This window comes from Carex rostrata, chromosome 1, assembly GCF_964058835.1.
Source record: "Carex rostrata chromosome 1, lpCarRost1.2, whole genome shotgun sequence".
In the NCBI taxonomy this organism is placed as follows: Eukaryota; Viridiplantae; Streptophyta; class Magnoliopsida; order Poales; family Cyperaceae; genus Carex; species Carex rostrata.
This window is the reverse complement of record NC_135918.1, coordinates 18,227,380-18,250,982: the sequence shown is the minus strand read 5'-3', so window position 1 is coordinate 18,250,982 and position 23,603 is coordinate 18,227,380. Positions and strand designations below refer to the sequence as shown.

General features: G+C 32.3%; 1 protein-coding gene across 1 annotated transcript; it reads right to left on the bottom strand.

The window, feature by feature from the left end:
• Positions 1–11,826: 11,826 nt before the first annotated feature.
• Positions 11,827–14,561, bottom strand: LOC144563993 (uncharacterized). The gene is made up of 3 exons (XM_078313464.1): positions 14,488–14,561; positions 13,431–13,769; positions 11,827–12,834 (listed from the first exon to the last, which is right to left on the bottom strand). Exons 1-3 carry the CDS (start codon positions 14,559–14,561, stop codon positions 12,357–12,359), a joined length of 891 nt encoding a protein of 296 aa, XP_078169590.1. The 3' UTR covers positions 11,827–12,356.
• Between the last annotated feature and the right edge of the window lie 9,042 nt (positions 14,562–23,603).

Sequence of the window (23,603 nt, the reverse complement as noted above, 5' to 3'; positions counted from 1 at the left end):
TGCAAGTCTTTAAATCAACTAAACGATTTTTAATACCAATATTTCTTAGCCCCTTTTCTTTTATAATATTTTTTTTACAAAAGTACTTGGCTCTTTTACAGACGCTGATGATCACAAAATGAATCAATTCCCACTCATAGTCATATATCCGTACCAAGAGAACTCGCAGCATCTTAAGCTATCAAATTTTGCCACAAAAGATTTCTACTGTAAAGTTGGAAGAAATTATCCCCAAATTAATAGAGAGAACAGCCGAAATTTTTATTAATATCCAAAAAAAAAATTGAAATTTTAAAAAATAACCAGTTTGGCATTGGATTTCGAAAAGTACACAAACCACAATTTTTTTTGCGGTTTCAACGCCTAAAACCGCAAAAAAAAATTTGCGGTTTAATAATTCCAAAGCCACATTTAAAAAAAAAAAAAGCAAAAACCGCAATTTTATTTTGCGGTTTTACAATTCAAAAACAGTGTTTTAAAAAAAACGCAAATATTTATTGCGGTTTTTCAGTTTTTTTTATTTAAATAGAAATATTGATAATTTATTTATTTTTTATATTAAAATATTAGAAATTTTAATATATTTATTTGAAAATAGATGAAATACTGTATAATTTGATTTATTAGAAAGACTACTACAAATAATCCGGATTAAAAATTTTCATGCAGAATTATTTTGAGAATTATTTTTAATAACAATCATTAAATAATTAAAAAAAATTAAAATAGAAACAATTTTTTATAAATTAAATGCACTAGAAGGATAACAATAATTTTTGTATTATCTTGAAGTGATTTTTAAACCGGGTCCAATAACTGAGAATCTAAATATTTTTATTTTTTTACAATAACACATAAAGAAATATATTAATTTTTCTTACAACCACAAAAAATCCGGTATGAAAAATGTTGATCCGGATTATTTGTAGCAGTCTTTCTAATAAATCAAATTATATAGTATTTCATCTATTTTCAAAGAAATATATTAAATATTTCTAATATTTTAATATAAAAAATAAATAAATTATCAATATTTCTATTTAAATAAAAAAAGCTGAAAAAATGAAAAACCGCAATAAATATATATTTTTTTAAAACACTGTTTTTGAATTGTAAAACCACAAACAAAAATTGTGGTTTTTGCATTTTTTTTTTTAAAACGTGGCTTTGGAATTATAAAACTGCCCAGAAAAATTGCGGTTTTAGGCCTTAAAACCGCAAAAAAAAATTGCGGTTTGGGTACTTTTCGAAATTCAGTGCCAAAATGGTTATTTTTTAAATTTCAATTTTTTTTTGGATATTAATAAAAAAAATCGGGAGAATAGAGATGCCTTAAAAATTGAAGTCAAATAAGTATTTTACATATTCTAGTCTAAAGAATTTATGTTTTATTTAATTAAGATATATATACTATATGTTCAAAATTTAATTGCACTGAGTATTAGATGGGACCTACATATATAGTATCAAGACATATATTAGTGCAACTGTGCAAAAGCATGTATAATTATATAATTTTCCAAAATAATTAAATTTTGCTATATATATGTTTATTCATCTTAATTACATATGGGACCATAGTGATATTAACCAAAATTTTATTGCAAAGAATTTTGTGTTTATATAATTTGTAGAGGTTATTTTTTTCTTGCTCTTAGAAACTCGAATTCAATAAATAATATAATTAAAAGTGGGGTCGTGCGCATGCATTCAATTTTAAAGGATTTAAATTGTCCTAACTTTTATTCTATTAGCTCTAGTCTTTATTTTAGATTTAGATCATTTTATCAGTGAGGTTCCAATTCTTTTATAAAAAAATAACTTATAACTATTTTGGGAAATAAAAAAATATACATATTGGATGTGTTGATACTTGATAGTCAAAAGTTTTGGCTTTCATCGATGCATGATGCATACTTCAATGAGGAAAAACAAAATGTATTATGGATAGTAGCTTTTTGTAACATGGCCAACATGTAGAGATGAAAATGGATCGGATATTATTCGACTGAATTCAGATCCGTATTCAAATTAAATACAGATATTTAATATTCAATTATATGTGCGGATAGTGATACGAATATGGTTTTGAATTTTAATTATCCGTATTCAAATATACATATATATACAGAGAGAGAGAGGAGGGTTCTAATACCTCATGCCTTTCATACCTCATATTTTACATCTTCGTTTTCAAAGTCTAAATTGTCGATCCGAAGTCTGAACCGTTCAATATGATATCCATACTAAAATATAGTTAGGGATAAAATTTTATAAATTTTGGAAATGTTTTAATATATTTTAAAATAGGTAGAAAATCATTGTTTTTTGAACGGTCCAAAAACAATGATTTTGTACTTATCTTAAAAAATAGTAAATTTTTTTCAAAAAAATATAAAATTTCATCTCCATGCATATTTTAGTATAAATATTATGTTTAGCAGTTCAGATTAACCGTTTAAACTTTCAAAATGATGATATAAAATATGAGGTATGAAAAGTATGAGGCATTGGAACTAGGGTTGTTCATCGGTTCAGTTTCGTTGAAACCGAACCGAACTTGGCAAACCAAAGTTATAATTCGGTTTTAAAATTAAAATCGAACTGAACCGAATTAGCATTGCAACCGAACGGAACTGACCCGAAGTTTTATTTCTGTTTGTTTAATTTGTTCGGTTCAAACCGAAATATATTAATTTTTTTTATTTAAAACAATTTATTTATAATAAACCGAAGTATATTAAGAAATAAACTAAGATATTTAGAAATAAATCAAGTATTTAAAGCAATTGATTAAGAAATAAACCGAGGTGGTTCCGATCAAATTCATATTATAAGAAAGTTCGGTCAGTTCGGTTATTTCAGTTTTGAAATTTTTCAAACCGAACTGAACCGAAGTTATAATTCGATTTTGAAAAGCCAACCGAACAGATCCAATAAATCGAAATAACTGAACCATTTAAACCGAACTAATTCGGTTCGGTCCAAAACCGATTAAACCAAACCATTTGAACACCCCTAATTGGAACCCTCCTCGTATATATATATATAGAGTTGGGTTGGGGTGCTATTGTTAGCATAGAGGCCTCTTTGCTACAGCTCAATATTCGAGTTTTCAAAATCCAAACGGTCGATCCGAACCGTTTATCTTATTCTCCATATTAATATCTGCTTGGAGACCAAATTTTACATTTTTCTGAATTTTTTTACTATTTATTAAGTATTTTACAAAATTGTTGATCCAACGGTGGCTGCACAAAACAGTAAAACCGTTGGATTAGCGATTTTCAAAGTGGCTTAATAAATAGTAAAAAAATTCAGAAAATTATAAAATTTGGTCTCCAAGCAGATATTAATATGGATAATAAGATGAACGGTTCGGATCGACCGTTTGAATTTTGAAAACTTGAATATTGAGCCGTAGCACGGGAGGCCACTATGCTATCCATAGCACCCCAGCCTAACTCTATATATACATACATATGGAATATGCTAGCATGCTATGCATAGCATATATATATATATATATAGAGTTAGGCTGGGGTGCTATGGATAGCATAGTGGCCTCTATGCTACGGCTCAATATTCGAGTTTTCAAAATCCAAACGGTCGATCCGAACCGTTCATCTTATTCTCCATATTAATATCTGCTTGGAGACCAAATTTTACATTTTTCTGAATTTTTTTACTATTTATTAAGTATTTTACAAAATTGTTGATCCAACGGTGGCTGCACAAAACAGTAAAACCGTTGGATTAGCGATTTTCAAAGTGGCTTAATAAATAGTAAAAAAATTCAGAAAATTATAAAATTTGGTCTCCAAGCAGATATTAATATGGAGAATAAGATGAACGGTTCGGATCGACCGTTTGAATTTTGAAAACTCGAATATTTTGCCGTAGCATAGAGGCCACTATGCTATCCATAGCACCCCAGCCTAACTCTATATATATATATATATATATATATATATAGGAATATATATATATATATATATATATATAGGACTTGGCTACGGTGCTATGGGTAGCTAAGAGGCCTCCCGTGCTACGGCTCAATATTTGACCTTTCAAAATCCTAACGGTCGATCCGAACCGTTCATCTTGTTCTCCATATTAATATGTGCTTGGAGACCAAATTATATATTTTTTGGAATTTTTTTACTATTTTTTTAGATTTATTGAAAATCGCTGTTTTTCAGACAAATCTGGACCATAAAAAACAGCGATATTCAATAAATCTAAAAAAATAGTAAACAATTTCCAAAAAATGTAAAATTTGGTCTCCAAGCACATATTAATATGGAGAACAAGATGAACGGTTCGGATCGACCGTTAGGATTTTCAAAAGTTGAATATTGAGCCGTAGCACGGGAGGCCTCTTAGCTACCCATAGCATATTAGCCAAATCCTATATATATATATATAGAGTACGGCTAATGCGCTTCCTCTAGCATATGGGCCGAAATGCTTCCGGTGAAAATTTGAAATTTCAAAATCCAAAAAGTCGATCTGAACCGTTCATCTCCTTCTACATATTAATATCTGCTTGGAGACCAAATTTTACATTTTTCTGAAATTTTTTACTATTTATTAAGCCACTTTGAAAATCGCTGATCCAACGGTGGCTTAACAAAACAGTAAAACCATTGGATCAACGATTTTCAAAGTGGCTTAATAAATAGTAAAAAATTTCAGAAAAATGTAAAATTTGGTCTCCAAGCAGATATTAATATGGAGAAGAAGATGAACGGTTCAGATCGACTTTTTGAATTTTAAAATTTCAAATTTCCACCGGAAGCATTTCGGCCCATATGCTAGGCGCGTTAGCCGTACTCTATATATATATATATATATATATATCAGCACTACTAATATCACGTTGAATTTTTTGGCACCCAAACATCTATCTGTCCAGAGAATCTGAACCGTTCATTGAGTAAATCTCAATCTCAACCATTAGTTATAAATTTCGATATTATGTATTTGTTTCATGTTGTCAACCGTGTAAAAATCTAAACTGAGTTCAAAATTTACTCGCCACAGGAAAAACTGTACCACGCTGTACAAACCTCTGCTCTTCCTCTTCTCTATTTGCGTGCGCATAACGCGCTTCTTCCCGATGTCACTGATAATGAAGTACCTTCGTTGTCCCAAAGAAGAGATTGAGGCGCTTTCATTAATTCCGTAAACCCGATCTATGATTTAAAGTTTGAACCAAATGGTCGTAACTAGAAACAGAAAGTGGGTCCGCGAATAACGGAATAATTTCTAACATGTGGAATAGACCAGGTTCATACCCTTTTCACTCGTCACGTGCGGAGAGATTTTGAGTGGATATCTAATGCACTTGATATATTACGAATCTTTTACATAAGAATGACGTGTCACTTGAGAGTATTTGTTGGAATTTTTTATGTTTGTCACTGGAATTTTATTATGTACATGTATTTTTTTAATAATTAATTATTTGATTCTACAGCATAGTATATAAAAGGAGTTTCGTTAAATCGTGATAAAAGAATCTGACCTCATGTTAATTAAATATCATTTTATTTGATTACAGTGCAGAAGATTGAAGTTTTACAGCAGATCAGTTTGTGCAGCAAATTCCAGATAAAGTAATTGTACATCGTGCATTCTTCATTCTCATTACGTTATTTTAAACAACTTTCCTTATTATTCTAAATTTATTCCTGCTAGATTTAAAGTTCAAGGCTATCACTGTTAAGTGGAATGTGAAATTAGCTGTATTTAATCCAAACTCAAGCGAATGAGAACATAATGAAGAAATTAAATAAAAATAATCACATTTACAAAAATAATCAAAATAATATTTCAATCCCCGTTGCAACGCACGGGCACTTAACTAGTATATATATATAGGTTTAAGGTTTGGACTGCCTTCAACTATCAATACACGGAGATTCCTGGGTAGTTCTTCCAGTTTACATAGCTAGCTAGGTTTGGACAGATACCTAGCTAGCTACTAATTTCATAATAAAATTCGAGAGATCGATGCATGCGGCTAGTTCCTTCGAGTTCTTTGATCGGCAGATCGATTGGTAATATTGCATATATTCTGTAATGAACAAACTCTTGAGAGATCTAGTTAAGAGACCAAAAAACCTCATCATGTAATTAAGGGATCCCCTTTGAAGCCATTAATAATTAATACGCAAAAAATATATTGAGGGGTACGTTCATCTCAGGGCAGCACGACAACACTGTTAGACTGTAAAGGGCATTTATTGAAGAATTAATAAAAAATAAATATATATCACTCCGCTTAAATGTGATAGCCGAATATAAATTAAAATTAACTATGTAGAAATGTCTTTTCATAATGTAAGATAAGAAACGCTATTTTTTTCTTCAAACTTCTTTTCAATTACCATTCTCTTATTATACTTTTTAACTGTCATTTTTCTACCTCAGATATCAGCGATTTATATAATATATATTATAATTAAGAAGATGCATATCAACAAATGAAAATATTATTAAGCATAATGCCATGACAAATAGGAAAAGAGATAATGACATGATAATTATTTCGTTTTGCAAGAGATTATATTAAAGGAAAAATAATTGATAAATGTCAACCACAAGATCGGCACTAAACAATTTTAATAGAAATGGAAACATTATAAATTTAAATTATAATAATAATTTAGTACACAACCTGTAAACATAGAACGCGTTCAGAAACAAACAATACAAAATAGGAGAATAGGAGAATAGGATCATGATAATAAAATTCGTGAATAATTTACGAATTGTTCTGATTTGAACTGTTGGCGAATTAATCTGCATATTATTCGGGGATTTTATAATTTTTTTCTGAATTTTTTCTGAATTTTTTATTTTTTGCTCTCTTGTAGAACTAAGATATCTGATCCAGATTCAATATATAATTCTGAATTTTACCGAACTATATTTGAATTATTCTCGAATCACGAAATTTTGATCCCACCGGTCCTTTTTCAAATCATTACGTTGCCAATAGGAATAGGACACGCAGTGTCCAATAGAGGCCTTCATGTAAAATGGGCAGGAATGCACCACACGAATAACCACAGAGGATCCGGCATATGCAGCACATCACAGCAGTAAATCCTGAGCGGACTTCAGGATTTTTTGTGGCATAATGTGAGAAAAAAAAAAGGCTATCATAGACGATAAATCAAGCCTTAATTAATTTCTAGACTTGACAACTTACAAATAAAAAATAATGACGGTTTTATAATAAAAAATAACATTTAAAACTTTCTAATTAAAAAATCCAGGTAAAGTCTGGAATTAATTCACTTTACAAAACAACTTTTTCACGAAAAGAAAGCAAGTTATAACTATCAATAATGAAGAAAACAAATTGATCATCTAAACCACTCTTAGTTAAAAAATTAAGACAAGGCATTAAGGATAATTAAGTTGAGAAATGTTGTTTTACTTTTATTGAAATTTGACTTAAGAAAATGACCTAGTAGAGGTTATATCCTATGTCTACAAGATATCTCTAGTATTTTTCATGAACTGAACCCTTTATGAAAACAGTATGAATAATATCGGATTTATATTCGATCCGTATTTCAAAATTTAGATGTGAATATTTAATATTCAAATATTTGTGTGGATAAGAATATTGATATGGTCTTATGTTTCAATTATCTGTATTCGAATATTAGATATAGATCATATATTTTAATATATATTATGAAAAATTTATGTTATTCACCATTATAATTAATAAATATTTTGAACTTTATATTTTTTAATATTTTTTATATTATTTTAATTAATATCTGATCTGATCCGGACTCATATTGGTATCTGTTTGATATCCGCTCTGTATCTGTATCCGGAAAAAAAAATGTATTGATGGTATGAATAAACAAACTGCACACTTTGCAAATGACGGTTCTACTTCTACTACATTATTCATATTTTATGTTTTGTTTAAATATGAACTCATAATAAATTCGGATTGGCTTATTGCACTCAAAGAAAATAATTAGCAAAAAATAATCAAGTTCTTTTGTTAAAAGATTGATATATAATTTATTGGTTGTCTACCAAGTATATGCTTATTCTAATAGTTTATGAAAAGGAAAAAAAAAATTGAGATTTTGGAGGAAACTAAATAATGGATTCAATCATTTAATGCAATTAAGGTATAATATATTCTAACCAGCAAATTGAAACAACAAAAATACTAATAGTGATGCCATTATCAATCTCTACCTAACCGTAACCCTAAAGCCAAGATGTGATGAGATTATTGCAGAAAAGGTGTAGCATACTGAGAATGGAAGAGCGAGAGGAGCTTAGAAGGTTGGTCGGTTGGAGGCTTTGGGTGACGGAGAAGAGAGCGAAACCAAAACCTTAGCTGAGATCGCCGTCGTCTCAATGTTGCCTAATCTGAGTCTGATGAGATACTGATCACGATGGTGTCGTGAGAAGATGCCATCCTAAAAACGAAAAAGAAACGAAAGCATATCAGCTTTGCATATGACAACGAAAGAAAACGAAAGCATCAGCTTTGCATACGTGCTAGCTCTTGGTGTCTCATTGCAATGCCATTCAATTAGAGATCGATTTTATTATATGAATTTGGTTTCTATATAATACATATAAATTATATCAAACTAATAAAAAATAAAAATGATAATTTACAAATAATTCACAAATTATTCTTACAATCCCTATAAATTCACGAAAGCGATGATTTTTTTTTAATTATTTCAGAATTTTTATTTGTAAATTTTGTACTCATCCATCATAAGCATCTTATTAAAATGTTTTCTAATTATCTTGAACATCATCTTCTCACAAAAAGTATAAATTACCATTTTAAATCATATAATAAAAATGCCTTTCACATGATAATTAATTCGGATTATTCATTTATTCACATGATCAATTTAGTGCAAACATTATGTCTATATAAAATTATGAGCTCTAGCACCCCCAATCAATACTCAAATTGCTTGAAATATTAATTGATACTCTATCTTTGTATGCAACAACATACTTATTATAAATCTCCTCAAAAAAAAAAAACCAACATACTTATAAATGTTTTTTATTCATTCTGAAATTTATTGAAATGATTTAAAAAAATATTTGTCAAGATAAACCATTGTTAAATGATCTCTCGATCTAATGAGAAATTCACACGTTGCCTAAATTATCGGTGTTAGATAAAAGCCGAAAAAATTAGTCATGCACGAAACTTTTAGAATTTAGAACATGAAAAACACAACCAGAATATATTGCCAAATATTTATATTTTCGTTAATGAGATTGACAAGGGAATTTTAGTTTCACTAGGACAAATACGTTAATTGTTTTTTTTAGACTGAATTTTTTTTATGCAATTTGAGTATTTAAATAAGTAAAAGTTAAGTTTTGGAATAGTTTATTGTTTCATTAATTAAAGAATGTATAATTTATAGTCACCAGTACCAATACCTTTACCTATGTCACAATATTAATATCATAATTGAGATAATTAATTACATCCATGACAAATGCTGAAGCTGTCTCAGTCTCACTTTAATTTAATTCTTTTCTCATTTTTGATCACCAAAATCACATGTGTTTCTAGTTGAATGTTTGCATTTAAAAAAACAAAAAAAAACAATTGAAAAGTGAAACTGCTGACAGATCTTTGGTTACAGAGCACTATTGGGGAACCGGTTGAATTGGGATATAGTCTGGTCGAGATGAGCTACGGTGAGTTGCGAAGTAAAACAACTATTTTACTTCACACTCATATTTTGCAATTTTAAAGTTCAAAACGTCGATCTGATCTGGTATATAAATACTAGAAAATTATTTTTTCCGAATGTATATTTTTAACAAGTTGAATTGGAATATAGTTGGTATATATATCTCTATTTAGTAAATGGAAACCTAGAGCACAAAATAGGTCCCTTGCTGTATATTTGATAGAAGAAGACAAACGGTGCACAACCCGTAAACATAGAATGTGATCAGGGACAATAAAACAAAATAGGCGAATAGGACAGCGTGGTGTCCAATAGAGCCCTTTCTGCAAAATTTATTTGTTCTAGTTTCATATAAAAGCCTTGTTTATTTGTTCTCTCAAGGTTATAGATATGAATGTATCAAGTTATATTGAAGTACCTACACACGCAAGAGAGAGGCAAGAAACATGAAGCTAAACAAGACAAAGAGTTCAAGAAACAGCAAGACTGCAAACTTCATATGCAGAAAGGACTTACCTGAAGTCAGGAGGGATGAACATAGAACCGGGGGGACTTTCCCCTTGTTTCTGACAAGGAAACTGAACCACTAGAGCACCGGCACCAGTGTACCAGTCGGCAAACTGGTACGAGCTGGATACTGGTACCAATTTTGTTTCATTTCCCATACTTTCGTTTTAATTTCTGTATTTTGTTTTAATTTCGTTTTAATTAATTAAAAATTAAGACAAGGCATTAAGCATAATTAAGTTGAGAAATGTTGTTTCACTTTTATTCAACTTTGACTGTCTTGAAAATCTCCAATGAAGGTTAAATTTTTGGCTTTGTTTATGCTAAAGGAGAAGATTTTAATGCATGATGTCATGCATAGAAGATTTTAAAAGATTTTTTATGCTAAAGGAGAAGATTTTAAATGTGTTCTATGACTCCGAATCAGACGGTTCAGTCGGTTTGGGACACATCTTTGGGTGAGATGCGTAAAAGGGATGCTACTGACATGCAGTATGAAAATGGTGGTAATTCAAACTATGAATGCAGTATGCTGATAACTGATAATCATATAAATAATTTTTTTAGTGAAATCTTAATTTACTTTCTGATTGTTTAATGAAGCTTAAAATTGTGTGAATTTGGGCAAATGATCTTATAAAGTATAAACATCTAGCAGTGACTAAATAGAAAGCAGTTTAATTTTAACATTGTCAAGAAAAAGAGCTCTCTGCATACGCAAGAGAGACACTTGAAGAAATTGGAAACTGACAAAGGTTACCAAGGAAACAAACGGTACATATCAGTACACGAACAGGCAAGGAGCAGACAGCAGTTCTCACTGGTAAATTTGAACCTGGGCAGAGAGTATTCACAGTTTACTTGTATTTCAGAGGAGTTGTCAGAAGACTACGGAAAAATCGCACTTAGATCCCCAGGTTCTTCTCTTTTTTCAAAGAGCGAGAAGGGGCACAGGCCTTTTTAAATTTTCAGTACTGTAGTTTACTTTTCAAATTTTTATGTTTTGTAAACTCTATCAATTTTAATATATCACACCTACAGATTACCACTCAAAAACCAAAAAGACAGCAACAAAATGAAAATCCAAATATGGCTATGCTCACGAAATTCTATATGAAAATAAATGCCAGATCATAATCTCCATGCTCACGAAATTTCATGAATTTATCTCATCAGGAATTATTTTTGCTCTTTAATTTTGTGTTTTGCTGTTTTTGGGTCAGAATTGATGCCAAAGAAGAACCTTTATATACTCTCTTGATATTTGACATTGGGTAGGTATTGCATTGCATTGGTACATCAACAAAAAACAAATCCAAATATTGCTATTCCTGCTGCTTGCAGAAATTAAACCAAATTACATCCGTACACAAAGCACAAGAATAGTAAAACAAAGATGCCTATCAGCAATTCCACTTGTGCTAAGAAAACCACAGGTACAGAGGCAGCAAGCAAACCTACACCGGTATATTACAGGTACTTGTCAGTAGGAAAGAGAATTGGTACTTAACAAATTAAAGGCGCTTCTGCCGAGAACAATCCCCCTCTGACATAAAACAAGCCCCATGTGACAATCATAAAACTGGAATAATCAAACATAAAACAAGACCATCTTACATGAAGGCCCTTGTGATAATAAAAAATCACCAACAGTAGCACAGGGTCCCTTCATGTCTAATTTCAGATATACCTCTGAACAACAAAATTTTACCCAAAAGACAGCTCCCAAAGAACCTGAAATGAAACATTCCAAACCACATCCCAACCAAACAATACACCAAAATCCATGCTGACACCTATATATTAACATAAATCTACATAGTGTTATACACATATCTACTAACTATCCAAAAGTAAAAATCTAAATGAAGAACAGTCAGTCACAACTAAATAAACAAGCAGCTAAATACACAAGCAATATAACTTATAGTTCACTGAATAATCAATCAATCAGTCACAACTACAGTATAGACAAGCAACTAACTACACAAGAAATTAATAGTTTAGCACATCTCCTCAACTCCACAACATAACTGAAACAATTTATGACATCTTTGCCACCTCTATTAGATTTGAGCAGTCACCAGTGAGAGGGGTGTTAAGTCGAGGCTGAGATTAGTGCGAGGGGGTGGCAGGCGGGGATGGAAGAAAACGCCCGCATCCAGGTGGATACCGACGCACGGCGGAAACATGGTGACGCTTGGGTGGAGGAAAGTTGCTGCTGCCAGGGACCCACTGACGAACATCTAGGGGGACATGGTCAGCAGAGCGAGAGGGAGGAGGAACACGTCCGCATCCTGAGGGCCACCGGTGGACGGCCGATACATGGCGAGGCTTCAGATTGCGCGCTGATGGGGCCTCGGAGATCCGCTGCGGTGGCTTGGGCTGTGGCTCAGGCTCACCATTGGGGCGTGCAGTTGACTGGCACTTCTGGGGGCCCCACTTGGAGCTAGAGCAGACGGTCGCCAGATCAGAGAGGTTAGAGAAGAACCACTCTCGGGAGATTTCTTCAGAGAAGTGCGAGGGCTTGCCAGGGCTATTCTCCCCCACCTCTGAGTGTGGGACCAGCCCTGCCAGTATGTCTGCAACTCGTCTGAAAAATTAGCAGTTTATATAAATCAAATATCTCAAAACTTAGTGCTTGAAAAATATCGCAACATAAATTCATCAAGTTTGCTATTTGGATCCACTATCTGATTATTATTTTGTTAGTATATGTTATTAACACAGGTTCTTCATATATATTATTTTGTTGTTGTTATCAGAATAAATTCTGACAAAGTTCAGCAACTGCAATTGTAGGTAAAAGCTTTAACAAAAGCTAAAGTAATCACTTTATTATGTGTAATTGGACAAAAAATAACATGAAAAAAATGAGTTACCATACTATGGTTTGGCTGGTACGGTAACCGTCATTTGGCTGTTGTTGGTGCCTGTGTTCTAGTACCTCATCACTGGTACCTTATATTGCAATTGGGTCTGGTATAGGCCAGTAAGGTACCAGACCTAGTCCATAATAACTTAGCAGCAAAAATGGACTAAAGTTCACCCAATTATTTGAATTGAATCCCCTGCAGCAAAATTTTATTGAATAATATCCAAATGTTAACAGTGGTTGATGAAAAGACGTATAACAATTCTGCGTAATTTATAAATAACACCCTGTACCAGTGGATAATGTGTAACTACCTCTTTTGTCGGCAGTCAGTACCAATTGCTGCAGCAGCAATAGGCATGTCAGGCTGGAATTTAGAGGAGGCGGTGTCCTCCAAATCCTCTTCAGATGCCTGGAGCTGCAACCCCATGAGTTCCTCATTGAAGCGTGCAGCGGACAGGCAATTCTGTGGAGACCACTCTGTTCTAGAGCATGACGCCGCAGAATCAGATGGGGGCCGACAGAAGAACCATGGGGAGACAAAATTGGATTGGTAGGGTCTCCCGAGGCTATTCTCCGCATCTGACGAAACTGGAGTGCGACTGTCAGATGGCTCTGACGGGCTCAATTCAGGTAGCATGTTGAATGTTGACCTGACAAATTAGCAGAAAATTAATTCTTAATTTTTGTTTTGTAGGTTTGCTGTGACCTAATACTAACCGTATTAGGCGAAGAAATGGAAGAGCGAGCGAGAGAGAGGTAGCAATAGCATACCAAAAAATGGAAGAGCGAGAGAGAGTGGCGCTGGGCGACGAGGGCTTGGTGGTATAGAATAGAGAATAGAGAATAGAGAGCAGAGAGCTGGAGGAGAGAAAAAGAAATGAAATGAAATGAAGGGGAGCGGGAGGGAAAATAAATAGAAATAGAAATAAAAATAGAAAGGGAGACGCGGCGGAGGGAGCGTGGGAGGGAAAAAATAGAAAATGTTACTTGGGAATTTCTAAATTTACTCGCAGTTTGACTTTACATCTCCACTGGGCTTAAAAGTCAAAACGGATTCGGATAATTCAGCGGATTTGATATCCGCGATGTTCGGATCCAAAATTACTACTAGAGATAAATTGTATCCGGACTATTTTATTGTTGGGCAATTATAATATCCCCCATCTATCCATCCCCCATTTCATCCCCCAACTAACTTTCTATTTTAACTATAACTATAACTACTATTTCTAACAACCTTTATTTCTTTCCTCTTTCTCCCTTTCTCTTCCACCTCTATTTTCCTCTTCCACCTTCATCTTCTTCTCCCACCTCCGCCTCCGCCTCCCTCTCCCACCTCTGCCTCCCACCTCCCTCTCTCACCTTCACCTCACCTCACCTCCGCTTCTACCTCTTTCTCCTACCTCCGCATCCCATCTCCTCCTCCACCTCCGTTTTTCCATTGATAAGCTCCCCTCCCTCTCCCACCTCGAAATGATAAATACAATAAGCTCCCTCACTCTTACACTTTCGCATCGGTTTTTTCCCTCTATGCCTACTGCTCCTGCTTTAGTGAACGTTATGCCGGAGATCATCCGTCACTCCATCACAATCAAGCACGCCTCTGCCAGGAATGAATACTTCAACGTGTATGAATGAATACTTCAATGTGTTTGAATGAATACTAAAGCACGTCTCTACCGGGTCAGATCCGTCACTGTCGATCGTATCAAAATAATTTTGTATATGTATATGCAATTAATCTTTTTCATGTTTATGTTCCCCTTCCTCATGAAGTAGCGAGTTTTGCAAATAACAAAACTTTATTAATTGTGAATTAGGCCACTGCGTATTAAATAAATGACATAAAAACAAATTTTGAAAAAAAATAGAGATATTGAATGAATACTTGATGTCTTAGATATGAATACTTCAATGTGTATAAATGAATACTTAATATCTTATGTATGAATACTTGCGTGACAAGATATTAATACTTGTGCAACAGACAACTCGAAAGTATGTCATCATGGATCTCATTTGAAAGATAAAATTGTGTAGAAAACGTTCGTGGTTTTAGATTTGCAAAATTCTTCCCAGATCGTCAGAAATATTGGTTAGATTGAACGGAGAAAAACAAATCCGCTTCTAAAAACATGTAAAAAATGGATGAGTAATGTGTCTAGTTTTTATATTTACACTTACACGATGAGGATTAATACTTTCTCGATAAGAGATGAATACCTGTGCAACGAACAACTCGAAAATATGTCATCATGGATCTCATTTGAAAGAAAAATTATGTAGAAAACGTTTGTGGTTTTAGATTTGCAAAATTCCTCATAGATCGTCAGAAATATTGGTTATATTGAACGGAGAAAAAAAAACCTCTAAAAACGTGTAAAAGATGGATGAGTGATGTGTCCAGTTTTTATATTTGCACTTGCACGACGAGGATGAATACTTTCTCGATAAGGATGAATATTTGTACAACGGATAACTCGAAAGTATATCATCATGGATCTCATTTTAAAGATAAAATTATGTCAAAAACATTCGTGGTTTTAGATTTGCAAAATTCCTCACCGATCGTCATAAATATTGATTAGATTGAACGAAGAAAAAAAAATCCCACCTCTAAAAACGTGTCCAGTTTTTTTTTTAAATACTTGATATATTAGACATGAATACTTGATGTGTTATAGATGAATACTTGATGCATTATAGATGAATACTTGCGCGCGCCAGTTGTAAAATCTTTCAAATATTATGTGGTCCCCAAATAGTAAGTGGTCCCCCCTAGGTAGTTAGTAGTTATTGAAGTAGTTAATGACTGGGGGATGAAATGGGGGATTGTTACGGGGGGATAGCTAGATGCTCCCTTTATTGTTTTAATCAATTCTCTGCTCTCCGCAGATCTGAAATGGACGACTCAGATTAACTAATAATGGTGTCTATTCGCGGATGTCGCGGGGGGCAGTATAATTTTTTCTCTGAGATGCGTGCCAAGATAAAAGAACAATCTTGGACCGTACGTTCCTAATTTGCTTGAGTCGTACCTGGGGCTGGGGTGATCCCAATTGTTGCAAGAAAATATTTAACCGACTTCTTCTTTTTCTTCTTATTTCTTTATCATCTTCAAGCATTGATGGAGAAATTGCTTTCAAGCGACTTGGGCTCTCCAATCTCCCTATCCCTTAATTTGCTGTTACCTCTCATAACCACTGTAATTTTCTTCATCTAATTATATGCAATTATGTTATTCACCATTATAATTAATAAATATTTTGAACTTTTATATATTTTTATATTATTTTAATTAATATCTGATCTAATCCGGACCCATATTGATATCCGTCTGATATCCGCTCCGTATCTGTATCCAGACAAAAAAATAATATAAATATGATTTTACCACTATCCTCTCCGTTTTCACCCCTGTTCATGAGTTTTAGCTGTTTGATATGTAATAATGGTATGACGAATAACAAACTTCACACTTTTAATATGTATAGATGGTATGAATAAACAAACTTCACACTTTGCAAATGACGGTTCTACTTCTACTACATTATTCATATTTTATGTTTTGTTTAAATATGAACTTATAATAAATTCAGGGATTGGCTTATTGCACTCAAAGAAAATAATTACAAAAAATAATCAAGTTCTTTTGTTAAAAGATTGATGTATAATTTATTGGTTGTCTACCAAGTATATGCTTATTCTAATAGTTTATGAAAAGAATTTTTTTTTGAGATTTTGGAGGAAACTAAATAATGGATGCAATCATTTAATGCAATTAAGGTATAATATATTCTAACCAGCAAATTGAAACAACAAAAATAATAACAGTGAAGCCATTATTAATCTCTACCTAACCGTAACCCTAAAGCCAAGATGTGATACGATTATTGCAGAAAAGGTGTAGCATACTGAGACTGGAAGAGCGAGAGGAGCTTAGAAGGTTGGTCGGTTGGAGGCTTTGGATGATGGAGAAGAGAGCGAAACCAAAACCTCAACTAAGTGTGAAGGTTAACCTGATTTTGCCAAGCTGAGGTCGTTGTCTCAATGATGCCTCATCTGAGTCTGATGACATATTGATCACGATGGTGTCGTGAGAAGATGTCATTCTAAAAACGAAAAAGAAACGAAAGAATCAGCTTTGCATATGACAATGAAAGAAAATGAAAGAATCAGCTTTGCATACGTGCTTTTGGTGTCTCATTGCGATGCCATTCAAATAGAGATCGATTTTATTATATGAATTTGGTTTCTATATAATACATATAAATTATATCAAACTATTAAAAAATAAAAATGATAATTTACAAATAATTCACGAATGATTCTTACAATCCCTATAAATTCACGAAAGCAATGAATGATTTTTTTGAATTATTTCAGAATTTTTATTTGTAAATTTTGTACTCATCCATGATAAGCATCTTATTAAAATGTTTTCTAATTATCTTGAATATCATCTTCTCACAAAAAGTATAAATTACCATTTTAAATCATATAATAAAAATGCCTTTCACATGATAATTCGGATTATTCATTTATTTATTGTATATATTAACTTTTTAAATATTATAGACATGATCAATTTAGTGCAAACATTATGTCTATATAAAATTATGAGCTCTAGCACCCCCAATCAATACTCAAATTGTTTGAAATATTAATTGATACTCTATCTTTGTATGCAACAACATACTTATTATAAATCTCCTCAAAAAAAAAACCAACATACTTATAAATGTTTTTTATTCATTCTGAAATTTATTGAAATGATTTAAAAAAATATTTGTCAAGATAAACCATTGTTAAATGATCTCTCGATCTAATGAGAAATTCACACGTTGCCTAAATTATCGGTGTTAGATAAAAGCCAAAAATATTAGTCCTGCACGAAGTTGTTAGAATTTAGAACATGAAAAAACACAAACATAAATTGCCAAATATTTATATTTTCGTTAATGAGATTGACAAGGGATTTTTAGTTTCACTAGGACAAATACGTTAATTTTTTTTTTAGACTGAATTTGTTTTTATGCAATTTGAGTATTTAAGTAAAAGTTAAGTTTTGTATTGTGTATTTAGGGTATAGATTTTTATCGGAGAAGGCAAAGAATCGAGGTTGGTGAAGGAGAAGGAGAAGAAGAAGGCAAATCGTCTTTTTTTTTACTCTTCTCTGAATTATCTAAAATAATATTAGGAGAAAATTTGATTATCTTTTAATACTTTTTATCCTATTTGTTTTTTTTTAAATTTAGTTATATTTTGTCTCAGTATTTCAATATATATATATATGCTTAGTCTTGATTACACTTGTTAATGTATGGTTCTTATCATACTAGTTCAAAATTAACACTAATCTAAGTATAAGTTTATATTCAAACAACCAAACTTAATACTTAAGAACATAGAAATTAATTATCACGAAGTGCCGCATTAATTCAGGTAGTTACTATTTTATTACATTTTTTTTTGTCAAAAACAAATTAACACAGCAAACAAGAAACATATGTGAAAAAAAATCTCAATAGTATTTTTGTTGCATCAGTCATTCAAGTCACTGCACATAATTAGATGGGCGCATCAATTGCCTTTATCGGGATCCCGTTCTTCCTCGGATCCTGGGGATGCTGCCATTAGGTGGTCGTCAGAGTTGCTACCTGAAGTCCTATGAAACACCATTCAATAAAACATTTTTTTGTGACAACACAAGAAATAATAAGGGTATTATGTAATATGTATGTGTTTCATTTTTAGGGGTGGTATATGTAAAACTACGAACAAAATAAAGCAGGAAAGAAATGCAAAAATAAGTACATATTTGGCTGAAGCAAGTTGGTTCCCTGATTCATCAGATCATTGCCATTTAGAGGTCCCGGATCGATGGTTCATCGCTGAATGTTGAACGACACTGGTACTGGCACTGGTACCGGCATTGGTACTGGCACTGGCTGTGTCTCTGAGCCTAGACATCTGTGCCTGATTATCCAAATTAAAAAAGAAGAAAGAATCAATCTCAAGTGTAAGTTAGTAGTTTTAATTATAGAAATAAATTAAAGATGATTTGTGTAATTTCATTTAAAATGTATGAACCTTCTTCTTTTCGATTAGGTAGATTGCAGTTTTGTAGGCAGCTTTCAGGAATTTCAATTGTTCTATGTACCTGTACATACAGAGAATTCACAAAAAAAAATGTTCAAATAATTAAGTATTTTCTTAACCACAGCTCTCCACTTTCAAGCAGAGGAGGTAAAAGTGGAGAGCGGAGGAGATTTCGGGTTTTACCATTTCGGGTTTGCAATTTTAATTGGAATAACTGTTTTTATTTATTTTTGGACCCGTTAAAGGAAAGCTACCGGTGGTGGGTTACGCAGAGGGAGAGACACGCACAGCGGGCAGCGGCACTGTAGAAAGTAGAAACAGAGACGATCTAGAAAGTGAGAAATGATAAATTTATTATGGGCTCTAATTTGGGCTTGGTCTGGGCCTTTTTGTTCTAGATTGAAGAGTAAATTATTTCTGTTGGCATCAAAATCTGTGCTCATTTCTGTGTAGATTGAAAATTGAATTGTTCCCGTCTTTACAGTAAATTACTATGCTATAAATCAAGCACTGTGGTCTCCATTTTCCTTTCCGTCATTAATTAATCGTTAAAGAAAGCCCAAATAAAATCCCATATCTTCCTTTCCTTTCTCTTGTATTTTTTTTTTTTTTTTTTTGAATTTCCGTCTCTTCATGAGGTTTTTTTTTTTTTTCTTTTTTTAATGTATTGATGGTATGACCTAACAAACTTCACACTTTGCAAATGACTGTTATATTTCTATTACATTTTTCATATTTTATGTTTTGTTTTAGAGTGAGTCTATGGTAATATGCATATCACGGGTTGTTACCGTTCTACGGCTCTATATTCGAGTTTTCAAATCTTAACGGTCGATCCGAACCGTTCATCTTGTTCTCCATATTAATATGTGTTTGGAGACGAAATTTTATATTTTTTGAAATTTTTTTACTATTTTTTTAGATATTTAGAAAATCACTTGATCTGAAAATTCTGGACCATCCAAAAACAGTGATTTTCAATAAATCTAAAAAAATAGTAAAAAAATTTCAAAAAATGTAAAATTTCGTCTCCAAATACATATTAATATGGAGAACAAGATGAACGGTTCGGATCGACCGTTAGAATTTGAAAACTCAAATATAGAGCCGTAGCACGGTAACAACCCGTGATATGCATATTACCATAGACTCACTCTTTGTTTTAATATAAACTCACAATATATAAGTGCTTTAGGTTTATTGCACTTCAAGAAAAATAAATTCATAAATTGAAAGAATATTGATATATAATTTATTGGATGTCCACAATTCTATGCTTATTCTAACGTTTTTTGGAAAAAAAAAATTTGAGATTTTGGAGAAAACTAATAAATGGACTACATAATAATATGGTGCCTCAGAGATCCATCACGGCCGCTTGGGTTGAGGCTCAGCAATTATCACCGTTGACATGTCTCTGTTACACCTCTTAACCACATAATGTTAGCATTAGTGGAAGGGGTGGAGGCAGAGATGGAGAAAAACGACGACAACCAAACTAGCATCTTTTTCCGAACAATTGATCGGAATAATTCTATGCTCCTCCTGCTCCTCCTTAGATAATCACATGTAGTTTCCTGACTGCAAGAAACTAGCATCTGTTTTCAACCGTTGCTATTTGTAGTTAATTGAGACTTCATTTCAAATCAAAAGATAATAAGATATACAAATACAAATAATTATTTTGTAAATATTATTGACAATTTGCTGAAATAACTTATTAATTTGTCCCAGGCATGGGAATGAATTTTCTTCGTGTGGCGCATCCTGAGCATACTTCATGATCTTCTTTAGCGCACCTTAATTTTATTTTAGAACTAGCGACTTACAATAAAAAAAAATTAACATTTTTATTATACACAAGATAACAATGGAAACATTTTTTAATTTAAATCTTGGTTAAACTAGATCAAATTTTTAATTCAATTAAACATTCTACAAAACAACTTTTATAAAGAAAGCAAGTTAATTATAAATATTAATAATGATGAAGAGAATTTAAGTTAAACTGCTCTTAATTAAAAATTAAGACAAGACATTAAGAATAATTAAGTTAAGAAATGTTGTCTTAATTTTATTTTAGTTGGACTTAAGAAAATGACAAAAATTTCATAAAGAAAGTTTGGTCCAAATTAATTAGGAGCGGAGTTATATTATATTATCAGTCAGGGGTGAAACATTTACTATAGCAGAGTTTTAATTAAAATTCAGTTGGCAACATATATATATATATGTGTTAGTGCATTATGTACGTACATAATATATATACCTGGAGCACTTTTACATATCATTGCATGTATAATAGCATTATTTGAGATGTAGATAGATATACCTGACCATCTGCAATTATAAGGAAAACATGGTATTGCCACCACTACTACTTTCAACAACTGTCGTTGCCATTTCAATTACTGGAGCAAAGGAAGTAGGACCTGTAGAATTAAACAGCACAAAATAATAATTAATATAAAATACATACAGAAACAATCAATCAATATATTTTTATTTTTTTGACAATATACCAGCTAATCGTATGTGCGGTATGATTCCGGTTTCGCTTTAGCGCCTCAGCGCGCAGTTCAAGGAAACAAACTGAAGGCTCTGCTGCTGTTATGGTGAATCTGGATGTGCCTTAGCCCTTAGTTTCATTTTTTAAAATATATTTTCTTAACATTTTTATTTGAATGGTGCCACAAATAAATAAAAGCAAAGAACCAAACTAATCAGACGGAAATTAAACAATGTCCATAGATAAAATAATCTTGTATCAGATAATTTAACATCTACTTGTTTTTGTATTTCTTGCAGTGTGACAACTCATCACTTGGTGTTTTCAAGGTTGATGATAGATTATTTTATTTGCTAACAGAAAAGATGGAGACGAGGTTTTGCATATATTTTTTTTTTTTTTCACAGACCCAATTTTCTTTTTCTTTTCCTTGTAAAGAAGACTAGGTGTAAGAGCAGGCTTCTTATTTGTAAGATACTGTCATATTCTGGTAAGATACTATAGTCAGGTTTTATTTCATGTATGCGAAGCGACAAAATTTCCATTGCTGGTGTTTATATTCTTCTCCAATTGGCACCACTAAGGTCAATCTAGTTTGACAATTGTCAAGCAAAAGTTTCCATTGCTATCCTTTGCGCAACCTAATAAATTGGTACTCTTTTAATTTTAAACATAGTAGGAATTATCGGTATCGGGATTGGGATCGGTCCTGGCCAATACCGATACGGGGTCGGGGTATCGGCCGGTATCGGTCAATTTGGATCAAAAAATCAGACTTTTTGGCTGGAAGCTTGTTTTACACTAAAAAAATAGAAAAAAATTGATAAGAAATTAATTTATTTGTCAATAATTTATGTTTAGATAAATGATTACAATCAAATAATCCACTAATACAATGTAATATAAGTATTAAAATTATAAACACACTCTTTCACTGCCAGAAACTATGTCGTGCTGGCTGGATCACTTTATCGTTGTTTGTATTATAATAAAAATGAGGATATTGTCGTCCGGAACAAAAAAAAAATATTGTAGAACCAAATGAAAGATTATTAATATCTTTAATCACGGGTTCATATTTCTCTATTTCAGCATAGTTGATACTTGATATTCTATTTAATCAATGAATGTGACGAGTTTTCAGCATGTGCATAGTTTATACTCTATCTAATCAATCACGGATTCAAGTTTTCAGATGAATAATGACCAAAATTGGACCAAAATAGCAGAAATTGGACGAAAAACAGAAATCCGTGAGTATCGGCTCAGTATCGGATCGGTGTCGGCCGATACCGATATGTATCGGCCGATAATTCCTACTATGGTTTTAAAAGCTATCTGTGATAATACTTGTGCAAATTGTACTTTTTCTCAAAAGATGGGACGGAATCCAAACATTGGAAAGCAGTATCTAAATTTAAAAGTTAGAGAGGAGGATCCAAATTTAGCAGCCTACTTGTCAAACTCAATTAAAAATCTCCAGCAATAATTTTTTATATATACAAAAAGAGAGTAAAAATATTATTCATATGGTGTCACCACGATAAATTAATGGTAAAACCAAGTAGTAGTCAGACCAATATACCATATATATATACCATTGGTTATAATAATATTAATTGAATAATTTAAAACCCTAAATAACCGTGCTACCTTGGTAACTGTAGGTCTATATAAGTGTAATATTTTTATTTGCCTCAAGGTAAAAACTTTCTTTACATTGATTACTTTTGTGTGCTGTTGGTTCAAGAGATCAGATAATCTGATCAGGCACAGTACTGAACAACTTTTATGTGACATCTGAACCTGGACTGGACATTGAGTACTATACTAAGTAGGGATATATATATATCACTGTTGGGTTTACCGGTAG

What these genes read in the sequence shown, in the direction of transcription:
- LOC144563993 (XM_078313464.1), bottom strand. Translation starts at nt 14,561, where the DNA reads ATGGAAAAACGGAGGTGGAGGAGGAGATGGGATGCGGAGGTAGGAGAA. An exon ending in AGAAGCGGAGGTGAGGTGAG is followed by an intron (nt 13,770 to 14,487) that starts GTGAAGGTGAGA and finishes CTAATTTGTCAG; the next exon opens with GTCAACATTCAACATGCTAC. An exon ending in ACTGACTGCCGACAAAAGAG is followed by an intron (nt 12,835 to 13,430) that starts GTAGTTACACAT and finishes CTAATTTTTCAG; the next exon opens with ACGAGTTGCAGACATACTGG.